Below are 21,152 nucleotides of genomic sequence, written 5' to 3'. Positions count from 1 at the left end.
TCAGCACAAATTAATTTAATGGTTTAATTAATGTTTAATTAATAATTATCAGTTATTGATTAATAATAAAAATCAGCTAAATTACCAATTAATTATTAATTTATACATTACAAAATAATGAAGGTGTTCTGTGAAAATTTCAGGATTTGTGAAGTGTTCCGTAGTCGAAAAAAGTTTGAGAAACACTGATCTAGAGATTGAAGTTGTTGGAAAACACATAAGGCTGTTCCAGAGGAGATGGAATAAATGAGCAAGAGGAGAAACAGGATTGATGTATTTGCAGTTATACTGAAAAGGGATCTTTCTGCTCTTGTTTTAACAGGCCCAACAGCAAGTGGAAGAATGATGTTTGCCAGTTCACTGGAGCAGTGAACACGGAAGTACTTACAGAAGAGACACGGAGCTCAGACATTGCATCTGGGAGATAGAAGTTGAAGCCTGTGAGGGAAGGGTCATCTATGAGCCAACTTGCTCTCCTCTGGACAGCATCAAGAATTTTTGGATATAAAATAGCTTCTTTAGCAGAAAATAATGCCTAGATTTTTAGAGGCTGAGAAAGCTGTTGATGTGATGTGTTTGTACCAGGAGAGGCTGCAGGTAAATGTCAGTCCAAGGAGATCCTGTCGTGATGTGTGTATTACTGAGGATAAGGGAAGGTAAGCTGAGATCCCTTTTGCAAGACTGCATTTTGGCTTCATTGAAGGTGACAAGGTTATCCTTGCCTGACTGAGGGTATGAACATCACTGTTTAAGGCACTGGTTGCATATGATCTAGACGTAAGGGATATCTAGAAACTACATGGTTTGTAAAGGAGTAGGACAAGTGGAGAGTGCCATCATCAACAAAGCTATGGATAGGATTTCTAGTGATTGAGAGGAAGTAATTTATGTATAAGAGGATAGGTGATAGAATGGAGCTTTGAGGCACTCCTGCATTTGGTGACAAAGCTCGAACAGCAGGTGTCATCCACCATGACATGCAGGGAACAATTAGAGAGAAAGCTGGCTATTCAAAATACAGAGGGTGGCAGGTAGACTGAAGGAAGGCAGTCTTGATGTCAAACAGAATCAGAAGCCTTGGAAATGTCAAGGACAACAGCACACATTTCTCCAAACCTTTCTATGACACTTGTCTACTGGTGAGTGATATAAGCTAAAATATTAGTCTTGGATGTGGATTGGCATAATCCATACTGATGGTTGCTGATTAACTGGTGAGCTAGGTAGCGAAGAAGTTGACTGTTGATAACTTTCTTCATTATTTTGGAGAGGATTGAGGTACTGGTCATTAGTTGGATGGCAGACTTTTGTTTCATTTTTTTGGAATGGGTTGGATATATGATTGTTTCAATGAGATGGGATAGGTACAGCTGAGTATAGAAGATTAGAAAGATGATATAGGACAGATGTTAGTTCTGGAGTACAGCATTTGAGTACTGTAGGAGAGATGCTGTCGGCACCATCTAAATTAATATCATGTGTAAATTTCAGGTGATCTAATATTCTTCTTATGTCTTTTTTTTTTTTTTTTGCTAAAAGACCACAGAAGATATATGATGCACGGTTACTGACATGGAATGAGGTTATTTGCCTTTGTCACCTTTTGGGGTGAGAGGAGGAAGTGCAGGCGAGCAAAAGTTGCATCTGATGGTTTTTGCGAGGGACTAGAGGGCATGACTTCCATTTGGACAAAAGGCAAGTTTTCTGCATTTAGTCTTTATGAAGTTAGATTTGCTGATAGTTGTTTTACACATATTGTGTGCTTCTGCATAGGCTGAGGTTCTTGATGTAAGTCACCTGCGGTAAGTTTTTTTTTTTTTTTTTTTCCTTTAACTACTTTCATATATCTTCTGTTGAACTAGGCCTGCGAAGTGGATAGAAATTTTGGATGGAATGAAGGGTGAATGCCCTCTTGCCAGTGTGAATGATTTCTGTGACTCTCTCGGTACAGGTTTCTGGGTCAGAACAGTGGAAATAGTAGTCATGCCATGGAAAAGAAGAATAGTAGTTCTGGAGATAATCCCACTTGGTACCTTTATAGTGACAAAGGCCATGGGGTTGTGTATGGTCTTTTGAACTAGAGAGTTGTTAATATTGACTGAACTACAGAGGATCTGCCATCTTGCTAAATATCTTTCTAGTCTTGTTTGAAACCTTACTGCCACAGTAGTTCTTATATTAAGAACAGCATTGCCTTCAAAAATAAAATTAAGGAACTGTGTTTGCTTTATAGTTTCCTTCTTCACTAACAATACCACATATATTCACCATAAGTGTTGGCTATGTCACATGGCAAAATAAGTTGCACAAGTAAACTGAGGGAATCAGTTTACTTGTGCAATTATTTGTGTTCAGTTATTCCCTCAAAATAGCCCAAGGGCTATTCTCTTGGGCTATGTCACTTTACTGGCTGTTTTTTTTTTTTTTTTTTGGAATATCTGAAACCTCCTATTTGACTTTGCTTTGTAGATGTCTTCACAGTTTGGTCAAACTCCACTTACTCCCATATCAAGTTGACTTGCATGTGAATCTAACAAAAGCCTTGCCTTTCTGAATACTTTAATAATCCTACCATTTACAAGAGGTTCTCATTTTCTGTTTATCTCAAACCTTCCTTTACCAGCAAATACATCCATCCATCTTCACACCATCAGCCATCACAAAAGACAAGAGGACGAGTATCGTTAAAACTTTTATACACTGAGCTCACTCCATCTGTTTCACTAATTCCCTTCTGTTGGAAGAATTAAATGAAATAAAAATCACCATCACCACTAATCAGTTTAACCAAGCCATCAATAATATTTTCTCTCATGCAGAGTGCGATCAGTTGTAATGTACAGGTTTGTTTTGTATAAGTTCTTCACATGTATAATCTATGCACCATCCTCAAACCATTTTGGAAATTGTCTCCTTTTCTACTTTCCAAGGATAAATTAAAACTTTTCTTCTTGTCTGTGTTTATTAACCATCCTCTTCATACTGATTTTTTGTTATTTGGACAGATGGGCTGTTTTGCTGAGATAGAATCCAAGAACATCAGGACTATGTCAACTTTCTGGAATCTGATAAGGCTGGCCTTTTTTGCTATACATTGATACTAGACAAAAAGTTCTTTGGAATCAAACAAAAATTCTGTGTTCAAGTCAGTTTATATTTGACATCTGTTCCTTGAAATTTGTGAAACCTAACTACACCATCACTATCTGAATCTCAGTCATTCTGATAGCATAATGTTCTGTCTTAAAATTTTGGAAATAATCACAGTTAGCTGTTAAAAAAAAAAAAAAAAAAAAACCTTCATTAATGTGTTTTATTTTCCAAAGGTATAAGGCTGGAGCTCATTTAGCTCTGACTAACTTTTTAATGACAGTATCAGATAGTGAGCTTATGCTATCAGTCAGTAAAGACTGTTTTTTCGGATAGGGAGAAAGAGAGTGTTTAGCAGACGACTGATCTCATCTCATGACCCTAAACCTTGACATTTGTATTGTGGGGGCTATGTAACTCACAATAAGACAAATGTTAGAGTGCCATGAGTGTTAGTGTTTCATAGAACTCACTCTCTAATAGTGAGAGTTTCCTGGTTGATTTTTTGAGATTGTTGATTTAAAACTCAAGTTTCCAGGAGGGGGAGAAACCTTACTTGCCTGTGCCAAAGGTCAGCTAACTCAGGAGCCAGTCAAAGAAAGGCTTAGAAAATGTTCCTCTAGTTGGCAGCTAGAATTGAACCTGTAAGTTTTTCTTCAGATTTATGGCCAGGCACTATGGGTGTAAATATTTCCATATACAGGTGCCAATTAACTATTCATATTTTTTTTAAATTTTAAATAATGGGTTATGTAACTCTATATTTGAGTCACACCAATTGATCTAAAAATTGAGATATACGTAGAAAGGGATATTATAAAACTAATTAATGATGGAAATCACTTATGTAAATTTAAATCCTCTATTCATAGAATTTTTGGATGTATTGAAAATGGCTTCATAGCCATTTTCAATACATCTTTTAATTGAAAGCATGTGATATTAGATGCACTATTGGCTGCAAGAGAATAACTCCCTGAGAATAACTCTGCATTAATAGATATCAAGAAATAAATTAAAATAAAATAGTTAACCAGATTTTTTGGACTCCTTAAGTGAAATTCTTCATGTTCTTCAAGATGAATTTGTGCAGAACGACAAGTCTGTCCATAATGACATAAAGCTGCTGCAAAAGTACAGGATTCTGTAAACTCAGTGATAGGAAAGAGGAGGATATTTGTCTTTTGGAGAGATAAGGAAGATATTTAGTTTACAAACTGGATGGAAAGAAACCTGTCAATCTGGTGAAGCATTTTTCTGAAAGTCCTTTAACATATGGAAGACAAATTCTGTCAAACATATTTTTGATGATCTCTGTTGATTGTCCAGAGATTTGACTACACCATATTTCTGACAAGGCTGATGATGTGAGAATGTTAGAATCAATGTATTTGCCAGTATAAGTTGGTTTTCTATATATTGAGAACAGTAGACTGCCATTTGGTTGACGTTTAATGAGAACATCCAGAAAATTTAAGATCAGTTATCTTCTACTTCTAGGGTGAATTTGATTCTTGAGTTTACTCAATTAATTTTCTCAAGAAATTCATGAAGACTGGACAAAGAGGAGTTCCATACAGAAAAAACATCATTAACATGTCTGTTGATATGCTGGTGATGGTTAGATGAAAAAACATTGAGAACACATTCAAAATGTTCCATAAAGTAATTAGCTAGAGTAGGGGAAATGGGAGACCCCATAGCTGTTCCTTCTATCTGCTTGTATAATTCATTCTGAACAACTGAAGTATCCAGAATTAATGACAAAGTCAAATAATTTTACAATATCAGGAGGAATATCATTATGAAACAATTCAATTTTATCAGTGAGAGAGATGTTTGTAAAGAGTGAGACATCAAAACTTACTAGGAAGATCTGGGGGTTTTAAAGATAATCCTGAAATTTTATTCTTAAAATTATTATTATTATTACGGGTATCTCCATGGAGTCAGTAGACTCATCGCGGGAGACCCAAGCTAGCAAAACAATATCTGTCATATCTCTTCTTGAATTCATTTACAGATGAAGAGCTCACAACAAAGTCAGGCAATGAATTCCACTCATTCACCACCCTCCAGGCAAAAAACCTTGTTCTGACACCTTTGTTAACCACACTCTTCTTTAATTTCCAGAGATGACCTCTTGTTCTTCCATCACTATCACACAGCTGAAACATTTCCCCTGCATCAATCCTATAAAAACCTTTTAGTAATTTGAATGTTTCTATCATATCCCCTCTTCTTCGCCTATCAACCAATCTCTGCAATCCACAAGCTCTCGATCTATCAATGTAGGGAGCATTTTTTATATCACTCACCAACTTGGTCACTCTTCTCTGAACCCTCTCCACAGCCTCCTCATCTCCAAGGAATCCAGGTGACCAGACCTGAGCACAGTAATCCAAATGTGGAAGTATCAATGCTTTATAAAGGGGAATAATAACCTCTTTATCTCTGGATGTCAGTGTGTTCCTCAACAACCAAGTAATCCTATGTGCAATCTTGGACACCTTAGCAATGTGTCCTCTGAACTTCATCTCCTTATCTACCAATACCCCTAAGTCCCTAGCCTCATCAATCTCTTGGAGTACCTTTCCATCGATGTAGTACACAGCTGGTAATCTTTTAATCCCAAAATGCAAGACTTTACACTTTTCCACATTGAACTGACATCCATTTTCTTTTGCCCATTTTACCAGCTTATTTAAATCCTCCTGCAAACTTTCAACATCAGCTTGATTTTTTATTGCACTACACAACTTTGCATCATCAGCAAACAACTGAATATCTCCCTTTAAGCCGTTTCCTATATCATTTATATACAAATTAAACAACATTGGCCCAAGCACAGAGCCCTGAGGCACACCACTGGTCACCTGCCTCATTCTGGACTCGGCTCCTCCATACACCACCTTATGGTATCTCTCCCTGAGCCATTCTCCTATCCATATCACCAATTTAATATCCATTCCCATCTGCTCCAATTTGCGTAACAGTGTTCTATGGGGTATCCTGTCAAAAGCCTTAGCAAAATCCAGAAGTACCACTGTGTAGCCAGTTCCTTTGTCCAACTCTGATGTTATTCTATTATGGATAGTTAATAGATTGCTAAGGCAGGATCTACCTTTAACAAAACCATGTTGGCCTCTATAGAGTATCATATCCTGATCCACCCATTCTTGAATTTTGTCTTTAACCAACTTTTCCAATACTTTTACCACTACTCCTTATTGAATTTTTTTTTTGAAAGAAACAATTTCTTGTAAATTCAGAGAGAAGATTACATAGGTATCTTGAGAGTTTATAATTTAAACATCCTATGTTGTTCACTATAGGTCTTAACAGAATATTTTCTTTATGTAATTTAGAAGAACCTAAATGAACTTTTAGCCTTTTTGATGTTTCTTTAATACAGGAATGAACTTCGTCTAAGAGATCGTTGATTTTATTGATTTGTGATTAAGTTTGGTCTCTTGAAGTAGAAGATTAAGTTTTCTAAAATAATTGTTCTTATCATGAACAACTGTGCCTTTGTAGGCTGTAGTAATAACTATGTTCTTATTACATTTCATGGGCATTCTAATGCCGTTCCAATGGTGGACTTTATGTACACTGCTTGGAAAGAAGTCAGTGGAGTTTTTTAAGTGCTTGATGGGTTTGGTATATAATCCATCGTGTGTACAAATCCTTTGACCATCAGAGTTGCTCCATATGTCTACATACTGCACATAATCCTATACAGTATGTCTATATCCTATACAATCTACAGGGTGGCTATAAAATAACTTTCCCTCTTTAGAGGCATCTGTAGCTAAAACTAATAAACAGAATGAAATCAAATTTTATATTGAGACTTTTGAAGGCATGGGGAGATAATTTCCGTGAAAGAAAGTATGAAAAGTCGCCAATAGGGGAAATTTTGGCTGGCTGAGCGAATAATTACATTAAAGGCAGATAAAATGGAATAATAACATTTTGACGGTGTAAGCGACAGCTGCGTCACTCATTCCAGCTGGATATGTGGCGCCTTATAATAATAATAATTAAACTAAACAACAACTTGTGAGAGAGACAGAAATTAATGTAGTGATTGAACTCACAGGAAATAATGTTGTATTCATCAGAATCAGGGTCATCTGGACCACATACACAATTTTCAATGTGCTGACCTTTCTTGCACTGCTTTTCGTCCTCTGCTAGGTCTAACTCCTAGTGATCTAGTTTCTTCAAACTTCGTAATCATAGCTCTCAGTGCTACAGCTGACATAGGACCTGTACATAGGTTATGAAGCCTTCTAAATTCCTGAAGGGCTGCTACGGCATTGCACTGTTTAAGGTAAAACAACTTAACAAGTAAAGCACGCTGAGGCAGGGTAGGACGCATATTGAGCACAATTCGTCAGTCATTCGAATAACTTCCTGAACTTTCCCAATCCCTTTTTAAGTGGAATTGGTGTGCGCTGCTGTCACGTATGCACAGTAAAATTTGCATAATCCTTTTTACCTGTGTTTACTGCAAATATTTGACTGCTTTTGGCTCAGCCAGTGCCAAAATTTCTCCTATTGGCGACTTTTGATACTAAATCTTTCTTTTGTGGAAATCATCTCCCCATGCCTTCAAAAGTCTCAATATAAAATTTGGTCTCATTCCGTTTATTGGTTTTAGCTACAGATGCTTCCAAAGAGGGAAAGTGAGAGAATTCAAGAACTAAGGTTACAAATAAGTTGTGGCTTCCTCTCTTATTGGTGTCCATAACCATGAGAAAAGAAGAGAACAGTGCCTTCTATTCAGATTTACAAAAAGTAAAGGATAAAATCAACATGAATGATTATCTATTAAATAATGGGAGATTTTAGTGCCAGAGTAGGGAACATTCCATTTGATACAAATATAAGAACAAATAGTGAAACTAAATGCAGTAGAAATGGATGCAGACACATAGGGATTTCTCCACATATAATAACTTAAATATGACATGATTTTTTTCAAGCATAAAGATTGCCATAAATTCACTTGGGGTGAATTTACCATTCTATGATAGTCTATAGAATAGCTAATAGGAAAACAGTGATAAAAGATAGCACGGTATTTAGAGGTGCAGAAATAGAATTAGACCGTTATCTATTATCTATTACTGTTATCTATTACAAAAATTCAGAATATCTCCAATTTTGTTACACACAAATTAATCGCCCATTAATCAATGCTTTAAACTCATTCAATGCATTCACCACTATGTTAGGTAGTCCATTCTATTCACTAACCACTTTCCATGCAAAGAACTGCTCCTTATGTCCCTTCATATACCCTCCTTATACAGATTCCAGAGATGTTTACTTGTTCTAATCCCTCTCCATTCTATGAAAACTTTCTTTTTACTTGCCACATATTGAAAAAACTCCCAAGGATTTTTCTTGGCCTGATTTGCTAATTTTGCTCATTTTGCATTTTTGCTGTCCTTTTGCTGACCAACTGGGTCACTCTCCTGGCTTGTTCTTTATGCTCTTCATGCAACTGATTATTATCATTATGAATGTTGTGCTGCCTCCAAAGTGACGTTTTCTTCTTCCAGATTTCATGCTTAATTCCCTCATTCATCCACCTGTCACCTATCATATTCACCTTTTTTATCTTCAGATACATTCCCACATTGATGCTTTTAAGTATTTCTTAATTAGTTCCCAAGCAATATTTATTTCCTTACTGTTCAACTCTTCATTTCATGCTATAGCTCTAAGCTTATCATAATCACCAGCCTTGTAATTCCACATATACCTTTCCTTACAGAAGTACTCATATGGCTGGACACAACCTAGTTTCTCACTTCATGATCAATCTCACCAGCTGGAGGGAAATGTGAAACCTCACTTATAATTGCATCCTCTAATGAAATGATCAGATCTAAAACTCTCGATCCTTGCATGCTCTCCTTTGCCTACTGCCTAAGATAGTTGTCTCTCAAAAAATTAATTTTTCTTATTCCCAAATGTTATCTCTACATTTAAATCTATACTGTCATAATTAAGATCACCCATAATAATCACCCTTCCCTTGTTCACCAACCCAAGTTGCTTATACATTTCTTCATCGCCTCTCTCTCCATATTCCCTGGTCTATAGTAACATCTAACTACGAGGGTGGTCTGAAAAGTTCTCGGCCTAACAATGAAAAAATGAATTTATAATTTCAAAATTATTTTTATTTTTCAACATAATCTCCCTTAAGACTAATACATTTATTCCACCAATGCTCTAGCACCATTATCCTGTCCCTGTAGTGGTTCTCAGTAAGATCTCCAAAATACCCCTGTACAGCTGCAATCACCTCTTGATTGGAAGAAAAACGCTGACCAGTGAGGAAGAATTTGTGTTGGGAAGAGATGGAAGTCAGAGGGAGCCAAATCTGAGGAATAGGGTGGATGTTCCAACAATTCATAGTGCAGATCCCTTAATTTTCCCATTGTCAAAACACCTTTGTGGGCAGGTGTATTGTCTTGATGAACGATGTTTTTCTTCTGCAAACCGGGTCTTTTCTCACGAATTTTTTCGTCTAGTCTGGTTAAAAGATGGGAATAATATTCCCCAGTTATTGTTTTACCCTTTTCAAGATAATTATTATTATTATTCATGACACCTCCAGGGAGTACGAAGACTCATCGTGGGAGGACACCTACTATTATACAACTGTCTCCACCACTACATCGAACCTCTACTACCAATCATCTCCATCAACGCCTCTACCGCTCACCACCACAACTAGTATTTTTTGTCTGTAAATTGCTTGTGTTCTGAAGGGCCGATTTGTCTGTATGCGAGATGAAAAACCCGAGTTTCCGGGAGAAAAAACCCTGCTACCTCCGTATGAGATGGGCTAACTCACCTTCGATTGAAAACATCCACATAAAGATTTCTCCCTAATTAATAAACAAAATGCTTTTAGCATCCCAAAACACAAATGCCACGAGCTTTCCTCCTGATGGAACCAACTTTGTCTTCTTTGGCACTGAACAACCGGCTTCTGTGCACTGTTTTGACTGCTGTTTGAATTCTGGTGTGTAATGGTGAATCCAAGTCTCATCCATAGTAATAAATTGATGCACAAAATCGGTTTTATTCTTGTTAAAATGCTCCAAGCACTGTTCAGAGATTTTCATGCCAGTGCGTTTTTGATCTGCTGTGAGCAAGCGCGACATCCATCTTGTGCAAAGCTTTTTCATATGCAATTCTTCATGCAAAATATATCCTACATGTTCTTTTGAAATGCCTATAGGCTTAGCAATTTCACACACTTTGACTCGCCTGTCATCCAGTACCATATCGTGCACTTGATCAATGATTTCTACATTTTTGGACGTCCTTCATGTGGATCATCTTCAAGGCTGATATGAAATTGGCTACATTTAAACTCGGCAGCCCATTTCTTAATTGTTAAAAATGAAAGAGAAGAGTGCCCATAAACTTTTATGAACTTCAAATGAATTTCTTTTGGTGTTAAACCTTCTTTTACAAAGAATTTTATAACACGATACTCCATTTTATCCATTTCAAGGGATACAGAGAACACTTTTTCTTCAGACAGCTATATAAAACAAACTACTTGATAGAATGACTTGCAATTTCACATGGATGGTTATGACAGATGTAGCAACTTTGAAATAAAAAATCTTGCCGATAGTGTTGCTATTTATGGTCAAGGGCAAGATCTTTTCAGACCACCCTCATAAATATCTCTTCCTGTCCACCCTCCACCTCACAGCACACTGTCTCAAAACCATTGCCACTATTTCTTTCTTTCATGTCTACCTTATGTATGTGGACATAATTTTACTGCTGTCATCAGCAGCACTCCCCTCCCTTCTTGTCCTTTCTATCCTCACAAAAAGTGCTGTACCTTTCCATTTCTATTCCTGTCAGGATATCATCTTCATTCAACCATGTTTCACTTTATTCCAACAATTTTTGTGCAAATAAACTCATTCAGTGAAACATTTCATCTCCATAATTCTGATACTCCTGACATTTGTAAATAAACACAACAGTCCACTTTTAGGTCTATAACCAGTCCTACCCAAGCGACTTGTTGGTTGTGATATCACCACCACACCAGAAGGGAATAAAAAACTGGGATTATGGTTGAAATTGCTTTGTTTTGTTGATTATTGTTGAAAGCAATAATCAAGACAAAAAAGAAGTATATAAACAATGATTGAACACAAAATCACTAGAAGCAGAAATTAATTATAAACACAAGAAAGCATGCAGGAAAAGGAATTGACAAACATGGGATCACTTCATAGCAAAATTGGAAAGAGTCTTGCAGTGAAGAGACAATGTATACAAAATTCTAAGAAACATGAATAAGGAGGTAAAAGAAAAAGATTAACTTGAAACAATCAAAGAGAAAACCTGCCTAGACTTCTTCCAAAACTTATGTCAAGATAGTAATGAAATCAGAACTGACATAAAGCTAACTACTAATTATACAGGCTAGGTTAGGTTATTTTGGATTTACAACAAAGCAACTCAGGCTATGAGGCCAGCATATTTTGTCTATTAATTGCATGTTTCATGGGATGAAAAATCCAAGTTTCTAGAAGGAAAAAAAGATAGTTGTTAAAAGTTTTTCCACTTGGTTATACTATTAATTAAAGATACCAAGAAATTATATACTTGGTTTAAACTTTATCCAAATGTAAGCAAAGTTTGTGCCTGAAGTATTTTCAGGAGGCAACTCATATATTATTATGATGTAACACCTCCAGGGAGTCCAAAGACTCATCGAGGGAGGGCACCTGCTCTACAACTCTCTCTCCTCTCTCCACCACTGAATCCACCAACTACAACAAACCGCAACTACCATCATCATCATCTCCAACAACAGCATCTACCGCCCAACATCACCACTAGTATTTTCACAGACAATCGCAAACATCCATGCCCACGGCGGGATTCGTACCCGCAGCCTTTTGGCTGGAGAGTGGATATGCTGACCACTCGGCCAACCAGGCCGGCTTTTTCTCTACCAAATGACATGAACAGATTGGAATATTTCCATAACTGTCCCTATTTACAAAAAAAGACAACAGATTATGCAAGTGCCACAGCAGTATTTTACTTTTTAACATATACAGGAATAATCTAGCTCCAGATACTAGAAGTCAGACTGAGGATCAGAATAAAAAAACTGGAAGAAAGCCAGTGTGTCTTCTGCCCAAACAGACAAGCATAGTATCAAATTTGCACTTTCAGGAAGATAAGTGAACAAAAAAATGAAAGAATATTGGAAGAAAAGCTCACTTGCATTTTTTTAGATCTTGGAAAAAAAAAAAAAAAAGCCTTCAATAGGTACAGTGAAAGAAGGGTGGCGAAAAGTTTGATCCAAGGGAAGGGCTCAAAGCTTCTACTAGAACTGTTAATAGAATAAAAAGATCCTCCGTAGCTCAGCTGGTATAGACGAAGCCCTTTGGTCGGAAAGACCTGGGTTCGATTCCCGTCCATATTGTGAGGAATCTTTACCTAGTCTCTTTTGACTAAAGGTGAGTTAGTTGGTCTCATATGAAAGGTTCTCATCCCTCTGAAAGGCAAATCGGCCTGTGAATTCATACGGATTTACCATCATAAAATACATATTTAATCCCTAAAACCCTTCTTAAGGGTAGGTCGAGGAACAGGGGAACCCAATATGAATAAATTAATAAAAATAGCATATAAGAAGAATTTGTGACAACAAATATATAGAAGCTAATGACTTCACATAACTTGCCTTAGTATTCCATAATGCAAAGCACATATCCTTGTGGACACATATAATGCTATGCATTATGGGAAGGGTCACTACCCAGACCGGTTTCGACGTTTATTGAGTCTCATCAGTGGGAGCCAAATCCAGAGGTAATACTAAGGTTAAAGTAATGCAGAAGTCATATATTTCCCATATACAAGTAGTCAAAAGGTGTCACATCTTATTATTAAAATCTTCTGGATTAGAGATAGTTGATGGAAGTTTTTTTGCACTTGGTTATACTATAAATTAAAGATACCAAAAGGCATAAATATAGCAACACTTATTTTTTTTAATTTAATATTTCATTTTTCTGTGTCATAATCTGTGCTTTTATTGGTATACAGATTGGTATATATATCATTTTTGTGTTTGTTGAAATAATAATTTTAAAGCAAAAGTAAGGATATTTTTGCACATTTTTATCAGGTTATGGGCTTAACTAATATAGATTCAATGGAGTTGCAAAAAAACACTACAGGTTTAGCCTTAAAATATACCAACAATTTGAATGGATCAGATATGTTGAATGAAAATTAAAAGTTTCAAACACCAGGCACTCTGAATTTTGCTAAATGGTAAATTAGCTGTATCCATAAATTTGTTACAAGTCATTCATAAATATAATCTTGTGGAATCTGTATCTAAACAATGCAGTAGATTTACAGATTTTTCTCTTTGTATATTGTTTTAGAAAAAGGTTTTAGTTAACTCTGATTTAAATATATCTAGGTCAACACTGGAACAAGAACAATTATTGTATATACAGATATTATGTAATGAACATGAGATTACAACAATAACAAAAAAAAGCCTTATAACAAACAGTTTAGCTAAACGAAAGCCAGAAAAAAATTGAGTTACACATTATAATTGCTTATTGCCTTATAAGTGATAATAGTGATGCTTGTTAATTTTATATATAGCAAAATATATATTTAGTTTATTTATACATATGAGTAATATGTAAATATAACTTCTTTATAACTCAAGACCAGTTCAAATTCCCTGATTAAAAAATAATTGTATAGGAGTACAACTTTTAAACTTTGCCTATAGAAATAACTATTGCAGCTCTAGAAGCTACAATTTACATATTCATAATAAAAATTGACTATTGTCATATTTATCCAGTTAATTTGCTGAACAGGAATGGCTTGGTAGAATAATTCAATATTTAACCAATTTTAAATATTTAGATTATTATAATAAAAAAGTATATAATCTTATTTATTGTATAAATATATAATTATATAATAGTAATTAGAACAAGAACAATTATTGTATATACAAATATTTATATGTTTTAGAGAGTTAAAATTATTTATAAAAGTTTCTCTTTTTTAGACAATATTTTCCAGTCATTCTATAGATGTAAATGTGCGATGGCTAGCAGTTCTTTATGTCAAAAATGGAGTGGATCGGTATTGGAGAAGGACAGCACCAAAGTAAGTTCATTAATCTTTAACTATTGACATAAAATTTCTGTAATGCATATATGTAGTTGCTGAGAGGGGTTTTTCTAATTGTTTACAAGAATGAAATGAAATTTTATTTCATTTTATTTTATTTATCTATTATTATTTATTTATTTATTATTTTAAATACAACTTTATTTATTTGTTTTGTTTTTATTTTATTTTGAAAAAATAAAATAAAAACAAATAAAGTAAATAACCAATATTTACAAATAGAAATATCAAAATGTTAACCTGAAATATTAAAACATGAATCATAAGAATGAGTCATGAAGTGTGTGCTTACTTCTAGCGCCTTGGTTGGCATAAATTTTAACCGATATTGGCTAATAATTGCCTGAACGCATTTTGGGTTAAACACTCTTTTACCAGTGTTATAAACCACTGATATGATATTCTACGATAAAGACCTCCTTCAAAGTTCTTTTCCATTCAGCGACTAGATGCTTGCCTTCTATAGCAGAGGCTAAATGTGATGACAGAATATGCACATTAGTATGTTTCCTTCTTAAATGGGTGGAAGGGACTTATTTTATCAGAGTATAAATACACAAGTTGCATTATTGGATTTTAAATATAAAAAGTGTATTAGAAATCAGTTTAATATGAACATTTATATTGTAACAAGAATATCCAGATGCTTGTAAGAAAAGGTATTTGTTTCTGTGTTTTTAAGTCATACATCCTCACCACTCTGACTGTGTGATAACACTTATTTTTTATTTATTTAATTTTTTTCCATACTGGATTTGGTATGATTTTCTTTCTACAAGTCTTGTTAGATATTAACAGTACTTTCATTTTTGATATATATCCTGGCTCTACTTCTAAAACTTGATTGAGAAAATCTCAGTTAATATTTTTTTAATATCAAAACTTTTTAAGTCACAGAAATATTTTGTTATTTGTCTTAAAATGTTTCATGCTTCGTAAGCTTGACACTATCTTTTGTTCAAAAATGACATCTCATCTTGAAGTTCTAACTCCCATTGCAATTTCTTATGCATCACTGTTATAGCAATTTTTATGTAATTATTATTATTACGGGTATCTCCATGGAGTCAGTAGACTCATTGCGGGAGACCCAAACTATCAAAACAATATCTATCATATCTCTTCTTGAATTAATTTACAGATGAAGAATTCACAACTGACAGGCAATGCATTCCACTCATTCACCACCCTCCAGACGAAAAACCTTGTTCTCAAGATTTTTCGCCTGGAGGGTGGTGAATGAGATTTTTTGCCTGGATATCATTTTGTGTTCCCTGACGATGATGACAGTTTGACTTTACCAAAATATTGGAAGTATGAATTAATTTATTTTAACTAATATATTATTCTATGTTATGATTTCCTTAAAAATACAGTTATCTCTGTTCATAGTTGAATTGAAAAAAGGATTGCTCTATTACCAAAAATAGCTTTGCTTTCTTTAAGTGTAAGAACAGCATGAACTATCGGAATTTCAAGTATTAATTCTTCTTGAATATATCTGAGTTAATTAATATATTTCTTTTTTTTTTTTTTTTTCAATTCGTTATCAAACTGTAGGAGCATATGATTTTATCAGATAATTTTAAATCTTACAGAAATTTTATTATTATTTTTACTATTTCTTATCACAGCAGAAATAATTACATATTTTTACTATAACAAGATATATTACTTATTTTGAAATGATTAGTTAATCTAAATAAAACTTTGATTTACTTACATTTAATTTTCCAGGAAATCATCTTCTTTTAAATGAATTATATACGTTTCTGGATTCAAAAATCTATCCATGTCCTCCTCATCTGTGAAAAACATGGCATTTTCTCCATTCTGATCAGAATGCATACTGCTAAACATTATATGATCATCTCCCATGATGGAATCTGATTCCATGAGAAATGTAATATGATCGTACTCATGGGAACTTGAATTAGTATGCAGGTTGTTCTATGCCACTGTTAAAAGAAGTACAGTCATTTCCATCACAGTATCTACTTAAATCATTAATTTTTTCTATATCACATTGAATGCTTTCCCTTGGATTTTCTACCACAATAGTTTCATCCATGCTGTTACCTGATATTGCCTGACAGCAGTAAACTGATGTTGGCCACTTGATTCATCAATGGAAAATGTAAAGAGTCTATTTATGTAGCAAAAATATCTGGTATTTTCAGATACACAATTTGTGCACATTGAAGTACTACTAAATTTATTAGAAGTACTATGATAATTGATTTCATTCTGATATGAATCAATATCATTTATAACTTGGGCGACATTGTGATATCTACTTTTTGCATTACTATCTGATGCAGGAAAGTAAGAATTTTCTCTGTAATTCAAGTCTGATTTTATTCCTTCAATGAAGCTAAAAGAATCTTTTAATTCAGTTTCTGTTATCAGATCTATAGCTTTGCAGTTATAGTTTTCTTCTGAATCCAAAACTTCTGAAGGGGCCATTTCTGTATAATTGTGAATATCATTATCAAAATTAAAAACGGGATACAGAATTAACAGACTTCTCTGCATAAGCAGATATTTCTGGATTCCTTACTTCAAAATTAGACATAATGAAAGAACTTACTTCTATGAATGTTTTTACACTAATTCTGAACTGTCTTATTTCAAACTGATTAAAGAAAGATCTCTCTCTTACGTTAATAATCAACAGTAAATTTGAAATTCAAAATAATACTTTGTTATAGCTGTTCTTGAAATTAATCCACAGTTGTCCCAAGATTGTTCATTAGTTTACTCTCTTGTACAAGTTCAGAACAACCAAGGAAACTTCTGGACATTCACTAGTTTTTGAATATCACACTTCGGATATATCTTTCGTAACTACCTGCTCGGTTAACACTGAAGTCTGTGGCCTGCTTAAAAAATCACATACAATTTAGTGCTTTAGAAGCCAAATTGCAATAATAATTTCTTGGTAGTGAAAGAACAATATTTGGACAGTGGATGCTTGGTTAGGCTTAACTTCATTGATCAGTTAATGGGGATACAGATTACGCATGTTATAATTTGTGAGTCAAATTTTGAATGGAATATGCAAGCATTTGTATTATCATTAAATATTTCATTAAAAAAATTAAACACAGTCCAATATGTTTGAAGAACATTTTCTCTTCCATATTACTAGTCCATGATCTTGGGATTTCACAGACCTGTGCTAAATATTATTCTGGCTCCAGATTAAAATGAGCTTCAGAAATGAGTGTTTTATTTCTTATTCTCCATGCTAAGTTTTTGCTTATCTCTTTCAGTCTCCTGGTTTTTTATACGGTAGGAAGAGAAAATAGTTGTGGATTAAAACTTTTTTTCCCCAACAAGAAATGCATTAGTGGTATAAAATTATATATACACTCATGTTCATAGAAACTGCATCACCTGCTATAAAACCATGTTTTTTTTTTTATTATTTGTTTTTTTTTTGTTAATTAAATTTGATGCCTGTTTGAAAATGGATAATAGCACAATAATTGTCACAAATAATGAAGAATGTAATATAACATTTTTATTTTTGATTAATATTTGGCTCATTATAGTACAAGATGTGATATAATTAGAAAATTATAACAAATTTAGCAAATTTGCAAATATTTCAAAATGGGATGGTGAGTCATATTTTCACTGGAAAATATGACTCTATGTACTAGCAGTTTTACTAGCATTCAAAGTTAAAAATTCACTTTTTGCTGTTCAGTACTTCATGAGTCCTTCTCCTATTGCCTTTATTACAGCTTGGCATTTGCATGGCATTGACAGAATCAATTTCTTGATGGATGCAATTGTCTATTCATAGTTTATAATGGCTTTATAATTCTTTCTTGGAGCTCCTGAAGTGTTTTCAGCTTCTTCTTATATATTTTAGTCTCCATTTGGTACCATAAATTTTCAATGGGGTTGAGATCTGGACTGTTTCCTGCCATGTTAGTCACTGAATTCATTCAATGTTCATTGGGCCACTTATTAACCTGCAACAAAAATTAAAGTTTTTTTAAGTACTAAACTCAATTTGTATGGTACATTTTAGGATTATAATAGCATTACTTACACTTTTTGCCATATGACAAGGGAGCAGAGTCTTCCTGAAAGATGCAGTTTGTCATTTCGGTAAAACAGTCTCTGATAGTAGGCAGTAATTCTTCTAAAATTTTCTGGTATACTTATGCATTCACTGAACCTTTTGTGAAATGCAAGCGAACAACACCATGATACGACATGCAGCTCCAGATAATCTGACTGGCTGAGAATTTGACTGTTGACACCAGATGGTCAGGGTTGAATTTTTCCTTCTGATCATCTTCAGACTGTCTGTGCCATTGGTGCCCTACAGATTAAACTTTATCCCATTAGAAAAAAATTACTTTATTTTAGGCTTACACAGTGATCCGAATGCATTTTGGAAAATTATGGAGACAACTACCATGTTTGAGGAAAACTTTAGTTTAATATAAACCAAAATTAAAGAAAAAATTACTCCTTTCCACTGATCAGAGGTCCATTTGGCATTCTCTTTGCATTAATTTAACCAAGGCAATTTCATTTAATCTCATTTTTTTGGTTAACAAGGACTTTTTTTTTAGGGCACCTAGCTATCAGTCCCTTCAAATGATTCGTCTCCTGACAGTTACAGAGCTTGCCACAACTCCCATTTGCTCTTCCCAGTACTGCTGTTTCAGTTCTCTGAACGATGCATGGCAGTTTTTAAAGCAGAGCCATTTTAGGACTGTATCTTGTCATGGTGTAAACAGTGGCTTTCTTCCTGTTCCTTTATTCCTTTCAGCAGATCTGGTTTCCTTCACTTCCGACAGTAGCCATATCACAGTAGATTGACTAAAGGACACCCTTTTAGTTATTTCAGGAGAGGAATAGCCTTCTCTATTCAAAGCTTGAATCACACTTTTTCTGTGAGGTGTTACCTGCATGTAACTAGCCATACTAATCTCAGCACAGAAATATGAGCACTTTTGCTGTCTGTCTATAGCATAAAAAAAAAAAAAATTCTGATCCAATATCAGCAATGATATATGATGTGGGAATGATATATGATGCAATACAATGCAATATCTATGTTAAACCAATTAAAATGACTAACTACTAAAAACTATATTTATATAAGGTGATGGTGGTTTCTATGAAAATTAGTGTACAGGGTGTTCGGGATAAATTTGACATATTTATAATTAATTATATTTTTCCGTAAGTTACATGTATTAACACACACTTCTCTTCATTTAAAAGTTTGGACCCTTCTTCATTCATATACAAGATGTCAGAAAGGATGGATAGCTGGAACCCACCTGAATCATGGAAGAGAATAACTTGTATCATGATGATTCGTGCCCGCCATCAAAATAAGGATATTACGACTGCTGCCCAATGCTCCCTGAATACAGTAAAAACAATCAGGCATGAACTGGAGACTTGCAATGGTGACTACGAGGATGTAGCAAGAAGAAAGATCCCTAGCAGACGATCTGATTGCGTTCGTACAGCAGAATTCCTCGCAAATCTGCAGGAACAGGTGTTGAAGAACCCTGGCATTGGAATTCGGGCTTTGTTCGTGGAGTTGCTAACTGTAGTCAAGCCCTGGATAACAAGGGTAGCCAATGGTAGGCCGTATGTATGGCAGCAGGATTCGGCCCCTTGCCACACCTCTGGGAAAAGTCAAAAATGGTTGTCTGAAAATTTCTACGACTTCACCAGTCCAAATGTTTGGCTTCCAAACTCCCCAGACCTTAACCCCATGGATTATTTTGTATGGGGCGCAGTTGAAAAAGACACCAATCGCACTTCCAGTAATACAAAAGCCCAGTTAATGGATAAAATTAAAACAGTTTTTGCGGCCCTTCCCAGGGAGACTGTAGCATCAGCTTGTTCGAGGTTCCGAAGCAGAATTGAAGCTGTGATCGATGCTAATGGTGGTTATTTTGAGTAAATCTTGTTGATAGTATTGTAATTAACTCTGCCTGTAATGTTTTTTTGTCAATTCATTAAATTTAATAGATACAAAGAAGATTTTCTTTTTCCTTACGAAACTGTCAAATTTATCCCGAACACCCTGTATATATAGGGCCTGGTTGGCCGAGTGGTTAGCGTATCTGCTCTCCAGCCAAAAGGCTGCGGGTTCGAATCCTGCTGTGGGCATGGATGTTTGTGATTGTCTGTGAAAATACTAGTGGTGTTGGTGGTGGGCAGTAGATGGCGCTGGTGTAGATGAGAGGGTTCGCTGTAGTTGGTGGATTGAGGGTGAGACAGAGAGTTGTAGAGCAGGTGCCCTTTCTCCATGAGTCCTTGAACTCCTTGGAGGTGTTATGTAATAATAATAATACTTCTGTTATAAACTTTAAAGGTATATTCCACCTTAAAGCTAACAAAAAAAAAAGGTTCCATTAAACATGGGTATAGAAACCTTGCATTTCCAAGATATCCTTTGCAGTTGCAGCAAGAATTCTGACAATATGCAAAGCTGATGGACACATTTCGAATCACATGACTGTAACGAAACCGGAATCACATGCAAGATGCCTGAAATTGTGTCCAGTCTGTTAGGTTTCTCCCATTTTCTATTATTACATCAGTATTTTACAATGGAGGGAGAGTTCATGTTTACTGAATTTGCTGATGTGCACTTTTATTATGGACATGCCAGTGGAAATGCACATGAAGCATGTTAGCTTTACCAAGAGTCATCAAATTCTTTGCTCTGAACTGTTCATTATGAAAGTAATGTGAAAGTAACACACCTTCTGCACTATAAAATGGAAAGTATGGTGAACTGTGAAGGTAACAGA

At 34.8% G+C, this 21,152-nt stretch overlaps 1 protein-coding gene across 1 annotated transcript in view; it reads left to right on the top strand.

The window, feature by feature from the left end:
• Impbeta11 (importin beta11) overlaps window positions 1-21,152 on the top strand; it is a 277,003-nt gene that overhangs the window by 16,899 nt on the left and 238,952 nt on the right. Inside the window, exon 2 of the mRNA XM_090391468.1 lies at window positions 14,219-14,319. Within this exon, the coding sequence (XP_090247594.1) occupies window positions 14,219-14,319 (101 nt within the window). The remainder of the gene's footprint in view (window positions 1-14,218; window positions 14,320-21,152) is intronic.

The sequence above is a fragment of the Typopeltis vanoorti genome, chromosome 4 (genome assembly GCF_054136105.1).
Source record: "Typopeltis vanoorti isolate ZY-2024b chromosome 4, IOZ_Tvanoo_1.0, whole genome shotgun sequence".
Taxonomy (NCBI): Eukaryota; Metazoa; Arthropoda; class Arachnida; order Uropygi; family Thelyphonidae; genus Typopeltis; species Typopeltis vanoorti.
Note: the sequence above shows the minus strand (reverse complement) of the source record. Positions and strands in the feature narration are given on the sequence as shown.